Source organism: Rana temporaria, chromosome 5 (assembly GCF_905171775.1).
Source record: "Rana temporaria chromosome 5, aRanTem1.1, whole genome shotgun sequence".
Taxonomy (NCBI): Eukaryota; Metazoa; Chordata; class Amphibia; order Anura; family Ranidae; genus Rana; species Rana temporaria.
This window is the reverse complement of record NC_053493.1, coordinates 418,329,730-418,343,573: the sequence shown is the minus strand read 5'-3', so window position 1 is coordinate 418,343,573 and position 13,844 is coordinate 418,329,730. Positions and strand designations below refer to the sequence as shown.

Here is a 13,844-nt window from a genome sequence, read left to right as displayed (position 1 = left end):
ATATTGAAACAAGGGGGGGGGGGGGGACCAGGGAAGGCCAAATATTAGCAGATGGGATGTATTGGGCATGGTTTTGTTTTTAACACAACTGGAGCTCCGCTTGACCTTCCAGCTAACACTAGTGGCCCAGCATGCTGCCGCTTGGCGTGGTCAGTTTTCTGCATGTGAGCGTCCGTTACATTTATTCTTCCAATAAACCTTTATTCTAAAACAACCAAAAAAAAAAAAAAGCTTTTGACGCCCTCATCACTAGCTGACGCCAGGGGCGTGCGGAGGAGCCGGAATGTTCTCAGCGGCCCGAGTCCAATGCCAATACCCACCCCGAGGAGAAAGGTGAGAGTCAGCACCGAGCCTGTGCATGGGGGAGGGGAGGATCCTTTGGCCGGGTCTGGACTAGTGATTGGTTAAAAACAACTTGCCGATTGCAATACGAATATATACGTCGAGGTCTGCAAGTGGTTTACCGGGATTGCGGCTGAAGATATCAGCCATAAACCCGTTCTTTTTTTTGCAGTCTGTGGCTCGCTGAAACGGTTTTCGAAGTGGTGGGAGGGAACATCAAGTCCCCCCTCCCAGGGCTGTCTTAATGAGAGGGCACACCTGGGCACTGCCCAGGGGCTCAGCTGCATGGGGGGCCCTGCACTTTCCCCAAAGCAGCTGGTCCTTGAGCCCACGCTTCCCCGAAATGGGGGGCCCCATGACGGCACTGAGAGTGATAGATGCAAAGGGGAGGCAGTCTGTCTCCCACCTACTTAATGTCTGTTTACCTTCACTGTCATCATTGTCCCCAGAGCATTACTTTGCCCAGGGGCCCATGATGCTATTAAGGCTGCCCTGCCCCCCCCCCCCTCCAGTCACTCGTCGATGTTTCTTGGGTTTATCTTTTCCACCGGTTTTCCCCAGAAACTAGCTGATGGTGCGGCTGGCTGCTCCCCATAGGGAATCAAAGAGTAGTTACTCTTTGAACGCCTCTATGACCTTGGAGGACCGGAGCGACGTCAATGATGTCACTTCCGGTCCAGACTGGAAGTAATCTATTTTTATTTTATTTTTTTTTAAAGCAAAAGATAACATTTTTATTTATTTTTTTAATCTTTTGCTTTTAAAGTTAACCGATTGCCGACGGCCGCACGCCGATATACGTCGGCAGAATGGCACAAGCAGGCAAATGGGCGTACCTGTACATCCCTTTTAATTTGCCACCCAGCGACTACGCGTGCCGACTGAGGAGCGCGCGCCCACCGCCTGCCTCGTGGGCGCGCCCGCGGGTCCCGGGAACTCTTATGTTGTCCCCCCCCGGCGGCCCACGTGATCGCGGTCGGCAAAAGGCAAAACAGGGGGAGGCCTTTTGTAAACAAGGCATTCCCCTGTTCTGCCTAGTGACACGTCAGGGATCTACTGTTCCCTGTGTTAGTGTCACTGGTAGCTCCTCCCCGTAATAGTTAGAATCACTCCCTAGGACACACTTATTAAATTCTATATTTTATTGTTTTTTAATCAATTTTATACAAACAAACATACTTCAATTGCATACGTATCACATATATAGACTTAACCCCTTCACTGCCAGTGTCATTTACACAGTAATCAGCGCATTTTTATAGCACTGATCGCTGTATACATGTCAATAGTCCCAAAATATTGTCAAAAGTGTCCGATGTGTCCGCCATAATGTCGCAGTCATGATAAAAATCGCAGATCGACGCCATTAGTAGTAAAATATAAATATATATATATATATATATATATAATAAAAATGCCATAAATCTATCCCCTATTTTGTTGACGCTACAACTTTTGCACAAACCAATCAAATGCTTATTGCGTTTTTTTTTTTTGTTTTTTTACCAAAAATATGTAGGAGGTATTCTCCTACATATTTTTGGTAAAAAAAACAAAACAAAAAAACGCAATAAGCATTTGATTGGTTTGTGCAAAAGTTGTAGCGTCAACAAAATAGGGGATAGATTTATGGCATTTTTATTATATATATATATATATATATATATATATATATATGTTTTTTTTTTTTTACTACTAATGGCGTCGATCTGCGATTTTTATCGTATTGGCCTAAACTGAGAAAAATTTCGCTTTTTTAAAAAAATATTGCTTTTTTTTCAAAATTGTCGCTCTATTTTTGTTTATAGCGCAAAAAATAAAAACCGCAGAGGTGATAAAATACCACCAAAAGAAAGCTCTATTTGTGGGAAAAAAGGACGTCAATTTTGTTTGGGAGCCACGTCGCACGTCCGCGCAATTGTCAGTTAAAGCGACGCAGTGCCGAATGGCAAACATTGCTCTGGTCTTTGGCCAGCCAAATGGTCCGGGGCTTAAGTGGTTAAAGAAGAGATTTGGGTTATTTTTGACCCCGGATCTCTCCATAAAGAGGACCTGTCATGCTTATTTCTATTTACAAAGGATGGTTACATTCCTCGAAATAGGAAAAAAGGGCCAGATTCAGGTACAAATGCGGCGGTGTAACGTATCGTCTTTACGTTACACCGCCGCAAGTTTTCAGCGCAAGTGCCTGATTCACCAAGCACTTGCGTGTAAACTTACGGCGGTGTAACGTAAAGCCGTCCGGCGCATGCCCGCTTAATTCGAATGGGGCTTGTGCCATTTAAATTAGGCGCGTTCCCGCGCCGAACGTTCTGCGCATGCTCTGTGTGAAAATTTCCCGATGTGCATTGCGCGAAATGACGTCGCCCGACGTAATGTTTTGGAATGGCAACATGCGTAACATACTTTCGTATTCCCGGACGTCTTACGCAAAAAAAAAAAATTGAAATTCGACGCGGGAACGACGGCCATACTTTAACATGGGCTGTCTAAAATTAAGCCATGAAAAAGCATGCCTAACTTTGCGACGGGAAAAAACGACTAGCGACGACGTAACGAACGCGCGTACCTTCGTGGATCGCCATAAAAGCTAATTTGCATACCCGACGCTGGAGAACGACGCGAACTCCACCCAGCGGCGGCCGAAGTATTGCATCCTAAGATCCGAAGGCGTACGAAGCCGTAAGCCTGTCGGATCTTAGCCAAAAGCCGTCGTAACTTGTTTTGAGGATTCAAAACAACGCTACGACGCGGCAAATTTGAAAACACGCCGGAGTATCAGTAGATACACCGGCGTATTACAACTGTGAATCTGGCCCAAAGGATTTTCCAAAAAAAAAAAATTACTATAAAGCGACAGTGTAAAACTAAAAAGTGAAATAAATAAGAAGCCCTGCCCCCCATCCTCCGTGCGCACGCGCAGAAGCAAACACATACAAAAGTTGCACACGCATATGTAAACAGTATTTGCACCACACATTGTTGGTATCAGTGGGAGGAATAGTTTCCCATCATTGGTGTCAGTGGGAGGAATAGTGTCCCATCATTGGTATCAGTGGGAGGAATAGTGTCCCATCATTGGTGTCAGTGGGAGGAATAGTGTCCCATCATTGGTGTCAGTGGGAAGAATAGTGTCCCATCATTGGTATCAGTGGGAGGAATAGTGTCCCCATCATTGATGTCAGTGGGAGGAATAGTTTCCCATCATTGGTGTCAGTGGGAGGAATAGTCCCCCATCATTGGTGTCAGTGGGAGGAATAGTATCCCATCATTGGTGTCAGTGGGAGGAATAGTGTCCCATCATTGGTGTCAGTGGGAGGAATAGTGTCCCATCATTGGTATCAGTGGGAGGAATAGTGTCCCATCATTGGTGTCAGTGGGAGGAATAGTGTCCCATCATTGGTGTCAGTGGGAAGAATAGTGTCCCATCATTGGTATCAGTGGGAGGAATAGTGTCCCATCATTGGTATCAGTGGGAGGGAATAGTGTCCATCATTGGTGTCAGTGGGAGGAATAGTGTCCCATCATTGGTGTCAGTGGGAGGAATAGTGTCCCATCATTGGTATCAGTGGGAGGAATAGTGTCCCATCATTGGTATCAGTGGGAGGGAATAGTGTCCATCATTGGTGTCAGTGGGAGGAATAGTGTCCCATCATTGGTGTCAGTGGGAGGAATAGTGTCCCATCATTGGTATCAGTGGGAGGGAATAGTGTCCATCATTGGTGTCAGTAGGAGGAATAGTGTCCCATCATTGGTGTCAGTAGGAGGAATAGTGTCCCATCATTGGTGTCAGTGGGAGGAATAGTGTCCATCATTGGTGTCAGTAGGAGGAATAGTGTCCCATCATTGGTGTCAGTAGGAGGAATAGTGTCCCATCATTGGTATCAGTGGGAGGGAATAGTGTCCCATCATTGGTGTCAGTGGGAGGAATAGTGTCCCATCATTGGTATCAGTGGGAGGAATAGTGTCCCATCATTGGTATCAGTGGGAGGAATAGTGTCCCATCATTGGTATCAGTGGGAGGAATAGTGTCCATCATTGGTGTCAGTAGGAGGAATAGTGTCCCATCATTGGTGTCAGTAGGAGGAATAGTGTCCCATCATTGGTATCAGTAGGAGGAATAGTGTCCCATCATTGGTGTCAGTAGGAGGAATAGTGTCCCATCATTGGTATCAGTGGGAGGAATAGTGTCCCATCATTGGTATCAGTGGGAGGAATAGTGTCCCATCATTGGTGTCAGTGGGAGGAATAGTGTCCCCATCATTGATGTCAGTGGGAGGAATAGTGTCCCATCATTGGTGTCAGTGGGAGGAATAGTGTCCCATCATTGGTGTCAGTGGGAGGAATAGTGCCCCATCATTGGTGTCAGTGGGAGGAATAGTGTCCCATCATTGGTGTCAGTGGGAAGAATAGTGTCCCATCATTGGTATCAGTGGGAGGAATAGTGTCCCCATCATTGATGTCAGTGGGAGGAATAGTTTCCCATCATTGGTGTCAGTGGGAGGAATAGTCCCCCATCATTGGTGTCAGTGGGAGGAATAGTGTCCCATCATTGGTATCAGTGGGAGGAATAGTGTCCCATCATTGGTATCAGTGGGAGGAATAGTGTCCCATCATTGGTGTCAGTGGGAGGAATAGTGTCCCATCATTGGTGTCAGTGGGAGGAATAGTGTCCCATCATTGGTGTCAGTGGGAGGAATAGTGTCCCATCATTGGTGTCAGTGGGAGGAATAGTGCCCCATCATTGGTGTCAGTGGGAGGAATAGTGCCCCATCATTGGTGTCAGTGGGAGGAATAGTGCCCCATCATTGGTGTCAGTGGGAGGAATAGTCCCCACATCATTGGTGTCAGTGGGAGAAATAGTGTCCCATCATTGGTGTCAGTGGGAGGAATAGTGCCTTAAGGGCCGAATAAAGGCAAGCAAAGGGCCACATCTGGCCCTCGGGCCGCAGTTTGGAGACCACTGATGTAGAAGAACCAAACAAAGCAGCTTCTGTTGTATATTTTTAGTTGTATGTATTCATATAATATCAGTGGGAATACAATGTAACTTATCGAAGTCCATTTCTTTTTTTCAGAGATATTCCATAGTGCGGCACAAGTGTTTCCATTCCGCTACGGAGTGTCTGCAGAAGATCATGTGAGTGGAGGCAATGCGGATCCTAGTAGTAAAATCCATTGCGGAAATTCTTGCTACATTCTTAGTACTGTATATATGTGTGAATTCAGAATGAAAGTTGTTCTAAGGCAGAAGTTTGTTTTTGTACCTCAACCACTTGCTTACCGGGCACTTAAACCAAAGTTACCAGCGCCTCGTTCTAAAGTATTTCATAATGAGCTAGTATGCGGTGCATACTAGCTCATTATGCCTTTCGCTTTACAGGGTTAAAAAAAAAAAAACTTTCATCGGGTATACAACCGCTTCAAATGACAATTGCGCGGTCATACAACGCTGTACCCAAGCAGGATTTTTTTAAGCTTTCGTTTGGCGGGATTTGATCGCCTCTGCGGTTTTTATTTTTTGTTCAAAAATAAATTAAAAAAGGCAGAAAAAAAAATACAAAACCGTTTTATATTTTGTTATAAAATTTTGCAAACAGGTCATTTTTTTCCTTCATTGATGCACGCTGATGAGGCTGCACTGATGGGCACCAATAAGGCGGCACTTGTGGGCACTGATAGGTGGCATTGGTAGGCACTGAGAGGCAGCATTGGTGGGCACTGAGAGGTGACACTGAAAGGTGACACAGAGGTGGCACTGATGTGCAATTATTGGTGGCACTGATGGGTGGCAATGATGGGCACTGAGAGGCAGCATTGGTGGGCACTGAGAGGTGGCATTGGTGGGCACTGAGAGGTGACACTGAAAGGTGACACAGAGGTGGCATTGATAGGTGGCACTGATGGGTGGCAATGATGGGCACCGAGAGGCAGCATAGGTGCGCACTGAGAAGCGGCATTGGTGGGCACTGAGAGGTGGCACTGAAAGGTGACACAGAGGTGGCACTGAAGGGCATTGATAGGTGGCACTGATGGGTGGCAATGATGGGCACTGAGGCAGCATTGGTGGACACTGAGAGGTGGCATTGGTGGGCACTGAAAGGTGACACAGAGGTGGCATTGATGGGCACTGAGGCAGCATTGGTGGGCAATGATAGGTGGCATTGGTGGGCACTAAGAGGTGACACAGACGTGGCACTGAAGGGCATTTATAGGTGGCACTGATGGGTTGCAATGATGGGCTCTGAGAGGCAGCATTGGTGGGCACTGAGAGGTGGCATTGGTGAGCACTGAAAGGTGACACAGAGGTGGCATTGATAGGTGGCACTGATGGGTGGCAATGATGGGCACTGAGAGGCGGCATTGGTGGGCACTGAGAGGTGGCACTGAAAGGTGACACAGAGGTGGCACTAAAGGGCATTGATAGGTGGCACTGATGGGTGGCAATGATGGGCACTGAGTGTATGGTGTATACTCCACCCCTCCATCACATATATGTAATTTCCTTCTTGTGCGATTGGCTCACTGATTTTTCCCATAAGTTTGCGCTGGGATACAAGTCAGATTTTGGGCATCCCCTGCAACACAAATTTTCATTTTTGGTGAAACACTCCCATAAAAATAAGTCTAATGGGATGCAGATCCTGCAACTTTCCTCTTTATTGCCCTGCAGGTGCAGCGGCAGACTGATCATTATAAAATGACTCCCATTTACAATGCACAGCTATTTCTTCAGGATAGGAAAAGGTGCAATAAAGTTTGTTACACTCCCTGCAATGTACATAGATCACCCGGAGGGGGAGGGGAGGGGGGGGGGCTCTGAATAAAAGAGTCACTTTTAATGGCTCAGTGTCTCAACTGCTGAGGTAAGATATCGGTCACAAGGGTCGTAGGCTGCCAACGGACCAATGAGCACTCACAATGTGGGGGGGGGGGGGGGTCACAGCTAAGCCCTGCGCTACAAGGCAGGTCAGTGGTAGTGGGTCAGGGTATTGTGTTTGGGGTGCCATTCAAAGCTCATGGTACCCCGATGGTGGTAGACAGATTCAGCCAACTTATAATAAATGAGTATTTAAACATTTGCTGGAATCCTGGTGAATCACTAAAATCTGCCCGGAGTTGCCACAAATAAATACATTCTATAAATATTCGCAACAAATAAATAAAATGTTATAAATATTTGCAACAAATACATTTTTATAAATATTCGCAACAAATAAATACATTTTTTTAAATATTCACTACAAATAATTTTTTTTTTTAAATATTTGCAACAAATAAATACATTTTATAAATATTTGCAACAAATAAATACATTTTTTATAAATATTTGCAACAAATAAATACATTTTTTAAATATTTGCAACAAATAAATACATTGGGCCAGATTCATGAAAAATTGCGGCTGCGTAACATATCCCCTTTACGTTACTCCGCCGCAAGTTTTCGTCGTAAGTGCTTGATTCACAAAGCACTTACGTGTTAACTTGCAGCGGCGTAACGTAAATCTGTCCGGCGCAAGCCCGCCTAATTCAAATGGGGCGTGTACCATTTAAATTAGGCGCGTTCCCGCGCTGAACGTTCTGCGCATGCTCTGTGTGAAAATTTCCCGCCGTGCTTTGCGCAAAATGACGTCGCCCCGACGTAATGTTTTGAACGGCGACGTGCGTTACGTCATTTCGTATTTCCGGACGTCTTACGCAAAAAAAAAAAATTTGAAATTCGACGCGGGAACGACGGCCATACTTTAACATGGCTGGTCTAAATGTAAGCCATGAAATAGCAGGCTTATGTTTGCGATGGAAAAAAACCGACTAGCGACGACGTAACGAACGCGCGTACCTTCGTGAATCGCCGTAAACAGCTAATTTGCATACCCGACGCTGGAAAACGATGCAAACTCCACCCAGCGGCCGCCGGAAAATTACACCTATGATCCGAAGGCGTACAAAGCCATAGGCCCCGTACACACCATAGAATCCATCCGCAGGATATTTCTCCCCTGGGATGGATTCCAGCAGATCGAATATTTGCTGACATGCAGAACATATCCATCTGCTGGAGTCCATCCCAACGGATGGATCCGCTGGTCTGTATAGACTCACCGGATCCATCCGTCCGAAGGGATCCCCCGCATGCGTCGTAATGATTAGACGCATGCGTGGAATTCCTTATATGACAGCGTCGCGCACGTCGCCGCATCATAATCGCGCCGACAGCACGACACGTCATCGCCAGAGGATTTCGGCACGGATTTCAATGCGATGGTGAGTACACTCCATCGCATGAAAATCTGCCGAAATCCTCGAGAGGATTTATCCGCGGAAACGGTCCGCTGGACCGTATTCGCGGATAAATTGTATCGTGTGTATGGGGCCTTACGCCTGTCGGATCTTTGCCAAATGCCGTCGTATCTTGTTTGTGAATTGCAAATAAAGATACGACGCGGCAAATTTGAAAGTACGCCGGAGTATCAGCAGACACTCCGGCGTACTTTTTCTGTGAATCTGGCCCTTTGTTTTTAATATTTGCAACAAATACATCAATTTCATAAATATTTGCAACAAATAAATAAATGTTATAAATATTTGCAACAAATAAATACATTTTATAAATATTCGCAACAAATAAATACATTTTATAAATATTTGCAACAAATTAAAATATTTTTTAAATATTTGCTACAAATAAATAATATATTTTATAATTCTGAAAGAATCCTTTTTTTTTTTTCTCTTCCAGCACCACTGTGGACCCCAAGGAGAAGCTGCAGATCATTCTGAAGACGTACCAGGAGATCGAGCTGACCGTATCCCGGGTGGTGGAGAAGGATTATAAACTCCCGATGGACGATCTGCTGCCCCTCCTCATTTATGTCGTGTCCCGAGCCGGGTAATTACATCCATCGCTTATAGGAACTTTGCAGATTTTCAGGAAAAATGTAATAATATACAGCAAAGGTGTCCTAGTTCAGAAAAGCTCCACCTTTTCTTGTGGAAAAAAAAAATGGCCCAGATTCAAAGAGCAATTGCGCCTGCGTAACCATAGTTACGCAGCGCAATTGCTTACTTGCCCCGGCGTAACGAATGCTCCTGATTCAGGAACCTTGTTACGCCGACTGCAGCCTAAGATATGCGTGGCATAAGGCTCTTATGCCCTCATATCTTAGGCTGCATTCTTGCGATGGCCGCTAGGGGGCGTTCCCGTTGTGGTCAGCGTATAGTATGCAAATTGCATACTAACGCCGATTCACTACCCTACGCGAGCCCTGCGTACGCAGTTTACGTCGTTTGCGTACGTCGGTTTTTGCGTAAGGCTGCCCCTTCTAATAGCAGGGGCAGCCAATGCTAAAGTATACCCGTCGTTCCCGCGTCGCGAAATGTGAAATTTACGTCGTTTGCGTAAGTGAATCGTGAATGGCGCTGGACGCCGTTCACTTTGAAGCAAATGACGTCCTTGCGACGTCATTTACCGCAATGCACGTCGGGAAAGTTTCCCGACGGAGCATGCGCCCTACGCTCGGCACGGGAATGCGCCTAATTTAAATGATTCCCGCCCCCTATGGGATCATTTAAATTGCACGCGCTTACGCCGGGCATTTTGCCGGAGCGCACACACGCAATTTACGGAGCTACTGCTCCGTGAATCGCGGGAAGCGCAGAAAATTTGCGGGGGGCGCAGGGCAAAAACGGTGCCATGCGCCTACGGAAAAAAAGCGCAAGGCTACCTGAATCTGGGCCACTGTGTTTTTTAAATAGGCTGAGATGATGTCATCAGTCTGCTGCACGCAGGGGGAAGCATTTCCTCAGTCTCCCCTCCCCCAGTGATCAGACTGTACATTGAAACTTTGTAGGAGGAGGGGGAAGTATTTCCTCAGTCTCCCCCTCCCCCAGTGATCAGGCTGTACGGTTGCGATGACGTCACCCATAGACTTACTATGGGGCATCTGCTGTCCCTTCTCCCCCCTGAAGCCGGTGCCGAAGCGGAGAACTCTTGGATCAGGTAAGTACATTGTATAAGCCTCTATAGGGCTTAGAATGGGGGTGGGCCTTGGTCCAAGCAAGATTAGGTTTTATCCGTATTTCTGCTTATTAATACTTATTGGTGAAATGATTGTGTGACCGTCATGGTGTTTGTTGTTACAGGATACAACACTTAGGAGCTGAGATCCATTTTATCCAGGACCTGATGGACCCCACAAACCGGGGCGGCATCTACGACTTCCTACTAACAGCGTTGGAGGTCAGTGTTCAGACGGCCCCCCAAACCTGACTTTATTTAGAAGGGCCACTAAAGAGACCCTTTATGTTTGATCACATTGTGGGAACAACTCCCAGCTCACGTCTACTCATTGCTAGTAGTAGTTGGTCTCATGGATCCCAGTCATGATAGCTCTAGTAGTAGTTGGTCTCATGGATCCCAGTCATGATAGCTCTAGTAGTAGTTGGTCTCATGGATCCCAGTCATGATAGCTCTAGTAGTAGTTGGTCTCATGGATCCCAGTCATGATAGCTCTAGTAGTAGTTGGTCTCATGGATCCCAGTCATGATAGATCTAGTAGTAGTTGGTCTCATGGATCCCAGTCATGATAGATCTAGTAGTTAGTCTCATGGATCCCAGTCATGGTAGATCTAGTAGTAGTTGGTCTCACAGATCCCAGTCATGGTAGCTCTAGTAGTAGTTGGTCTCATGGATCCCAATCATGATAGATCTAGTAGTAGTTGGTCTCATGTATCGTGGTCATGGTAGATCTAGTAGTTAGTCTCATGGATCCCAGTCATGGTAGATCTAGTAGTAGTTGGTCTCATGGATCCCAGTCATGATAGCTCTAGTAGTAGTTGGTCTCATGGATCCCAGTCATGGTAGCTCTAGTAGTAGTTGGTCTCATGGACCCCAGTCATGGTAGCTCTAGTAGTACAGTAGTTGGTCTCATGGATCCCAATCATGATAGATCTAGTAGTTGGTCCCATGGATCCCAGTCATGGTAGATCTAGTAGTAGTTGGTCTCACAGATCCCAGTCATGGTAGCTCTAGTAGTAGTTGGTCTCATGGATCCCAATCATGATAGATCTAGTAGTAGTTGGTCTCATGTATCGTGGTCATGGTAGATCTAGTAGTTGGTCTCATGGATCCCAGTCATGATAGATCTAGTAGTAGTTGGTCTCATGGATCCCAGTCATGATAGCTCTAGTAGTAGTTGGTCTCATGGATCCCAGTCATGGTAGCTCTAGTAGTAGTTGGTCTCATGGACCCCAGTCATGGTAGCTCTAGTAGTACAGTAGTTGGTCTCATGGATCCCAATCATGATAGATCTAGTAGTTGGTCCCATGGATCCCAGTCATGGTAGATCTAGTAGTAGTTGGTCTCATGTATCGTGGTCATGGTAGATCTAGTAGTAGTTGGTCTCATGGATCCCAGTCATGGTAGCTCTAGTAGTAGTTGGTCTCATGGATCCCAGTCATGATAGATCTAGTAGTTGGTCCCATGGATCCCAGTCATGGTAGATCTAGTAGTAGTTGGTCTCATGGATCCCAGTCATGATAGATCTAGTGGTAGTTTGTCTCATGGATTCCAGTTATGATAGATCTAGTAGTAGTTGGTCTCATGGATCCCAGTCATGATAGATCTAGTATTAGTTGGTCTCATGTATTGTGGTCATGGTAGATCTAGTAGTAGTTGGTCTCATGTATCGTGGTCATGATAGATCTAGTGGTAGTTGGTCTCATGGATTCCAGTTATGATAGATCTAGTAGTAGTTGGTCTCATGGATCCCAGTCATGATAGATCTAGTAGTAGTTGGTCTCATGTATCGTGGTCATGGTAGATCTAGTAGTAGTTGGTCTCATGTATCGTGGTCATGATAGATCTAGTGGTAGTTGGTCTCATGGATTCCAGTCATGATAGATCTAGTAGTTAGTCTCATGGATCCCAGTCATGGTAGATCTAGTAGTAGTTGGTCTCATGGATCCCAGTTATGATAGATCTAGTAGTAGTTGGTCTCATGTATCGTGGTCATGGTAGATCGAGTAGTAGTTAGATCTACCCTGACTGGGATCCATGAGACTAACTAATACTAGATCTACCATGACCACGATACATGAGACCAACTACTACTAGATCTACCATAACCACTATACATGAGACCAACTACTACTACCATGACTGGGATCCATGAGACCAACTACTACTACCATGACTGGGATCCATGAGACTAGTAGTAGTTGGTCTCATGTATGGTGGTCATGGTAGATCTAGTAGTAGTAGTAGGAGGTGCTCACAGGGCTGGAGGAGAAGTTCCAGGACCCCGTGGGTAGAGGGCGGAAGTGATGTCAACTTGGGGGGCAGACCGACTCTACATCTCCTCCAGCCATATGAGCACCTCCAGCGGCTGTGATTTGCTATCATCAGCGGACCGGGACCCCCTTCCAATCCCTTCCTATACACACACAGAGGAGCGGTGGGGGAAATCGCATGCGATTCGGACAGGAATTGCCCCGCATTCCTGTTTTTTCAATTGCATTCGGATCTTTTGCAGCGCAATTTTTACCCATCCATTTTCTATTGACGCAAATCTCACCAGCCCTAGTTCTAACCCTTCCCCCATTTTTTTTACCAGCTGATTGGTTGTATATAAAAAACGGTTCAGAATTTTCTGATGTTTCTCTCTGTCTCTGCAGTCCTGCTACGCACACATTCAGAAAGATGAAATGCGGCTTTTCAAGTGACGCATCTGAGAGAGGGGGAAAAAAATCGTTTCATCGCTCTGCGCAAATCATGGCGGAAACTTGCAAGACTTGTTTATTGTGACGTCTCCCCCTGGTGGACGGATAACGCCATGGCTTCGTGGGAGAATGTCGGGAGTCCAGCTTTATACGATTGGAACGGATCCATTTTATGCATATAGTATAATATAATATATATAATAAGCACATCACCGAGAAGCAGGATAATGGTGCAATATAGATGTATATATCCCGCCTTAGAATAGTGTATAAAGAAGGCAGAAGAGTGCCAGGGAACCTCCACCTGCTGGCCAGGACTGGTATTGCAGTAACGCTAATTTTACTTTATATTAGAGAAGCATCTTGTTTTTGTACCTTAAAGAAAAGGGGCTGTTTTTGTTAATCGAGATGATGACCACCTGTATATGGCACATACGTTTAACCAGTAAGCCAAATTGGCATTGTAAAGAGGGAACTGTAAGAAAACTAGCATACTTGTTAATAAATTTAGAAGGCCTTTTAACAATAGATGTCCAAAAGTATGTATTGTAAGTGAGGATTGAGTTCAGGCCTATCCATAGACAATTGTATCTATGCTCTCCAACAGATTGGTGAGGACCCTTTACTGTCCCACCATGACTGTGCCGCCCCCCATAGCCAGCTCCATAAAGACATGGGGCCAGATCCACGTAGCGCGGCGCTTCTTTACGTCCGGCGTAGTGTATCTCAGATACACTACGCCGCCGTAACTTACAGCGTATTTCCCGTATCCACAAAGAA

At 45.8% G+C, this 13,844-nt stretch overlaps 1 protein-coding gene across 5 annotated transcripts in view; it reads left to right on the top strand.

Moving 5' to 3' along the window:
- Positions 1 to 13,590, top strand: part of ALS2CL (ALS2 C-terminal like) — a 203,337-nt gene extending 189,747 nt beyond the window's left edge. For 4 of the 5 annotated variants that reach the window (XM_040355211.1, XM_040355208.1, XM_040355206.1 and 1 more), the window contains 5 exons: positions 232 to 333; positions 5,421 to 5,482; positions 9,085 to 9,234; positions 10,488 to 10,584; positions 13,020 to 13,590. In XM_040355211.1, coding sequence (XP_040211145.1) covers positions 232 to 333; positions 5,421 to 5,482; positions 9,085 to 9,234; positions 10,488 to 10,584; positions 13,020 to 13,067 — 459 coding nt within the window. In that variant the 3' untranslated portion in view covers positions 13,068 to 13,590. The remainder of the gene's footprint in view (positions 1 to 231; positions 334 to 5,420; positions 5,483 to 9,084; positions 9,235 to 10,487; positions 10,585 to 13,019) is intronic. The other variant, XM_040355210.1, reaches the window with a different exon arrangement.
- The last annotated feature ends 254 nt before the right edge of the window (positions 13,591 to 13,844 follow it).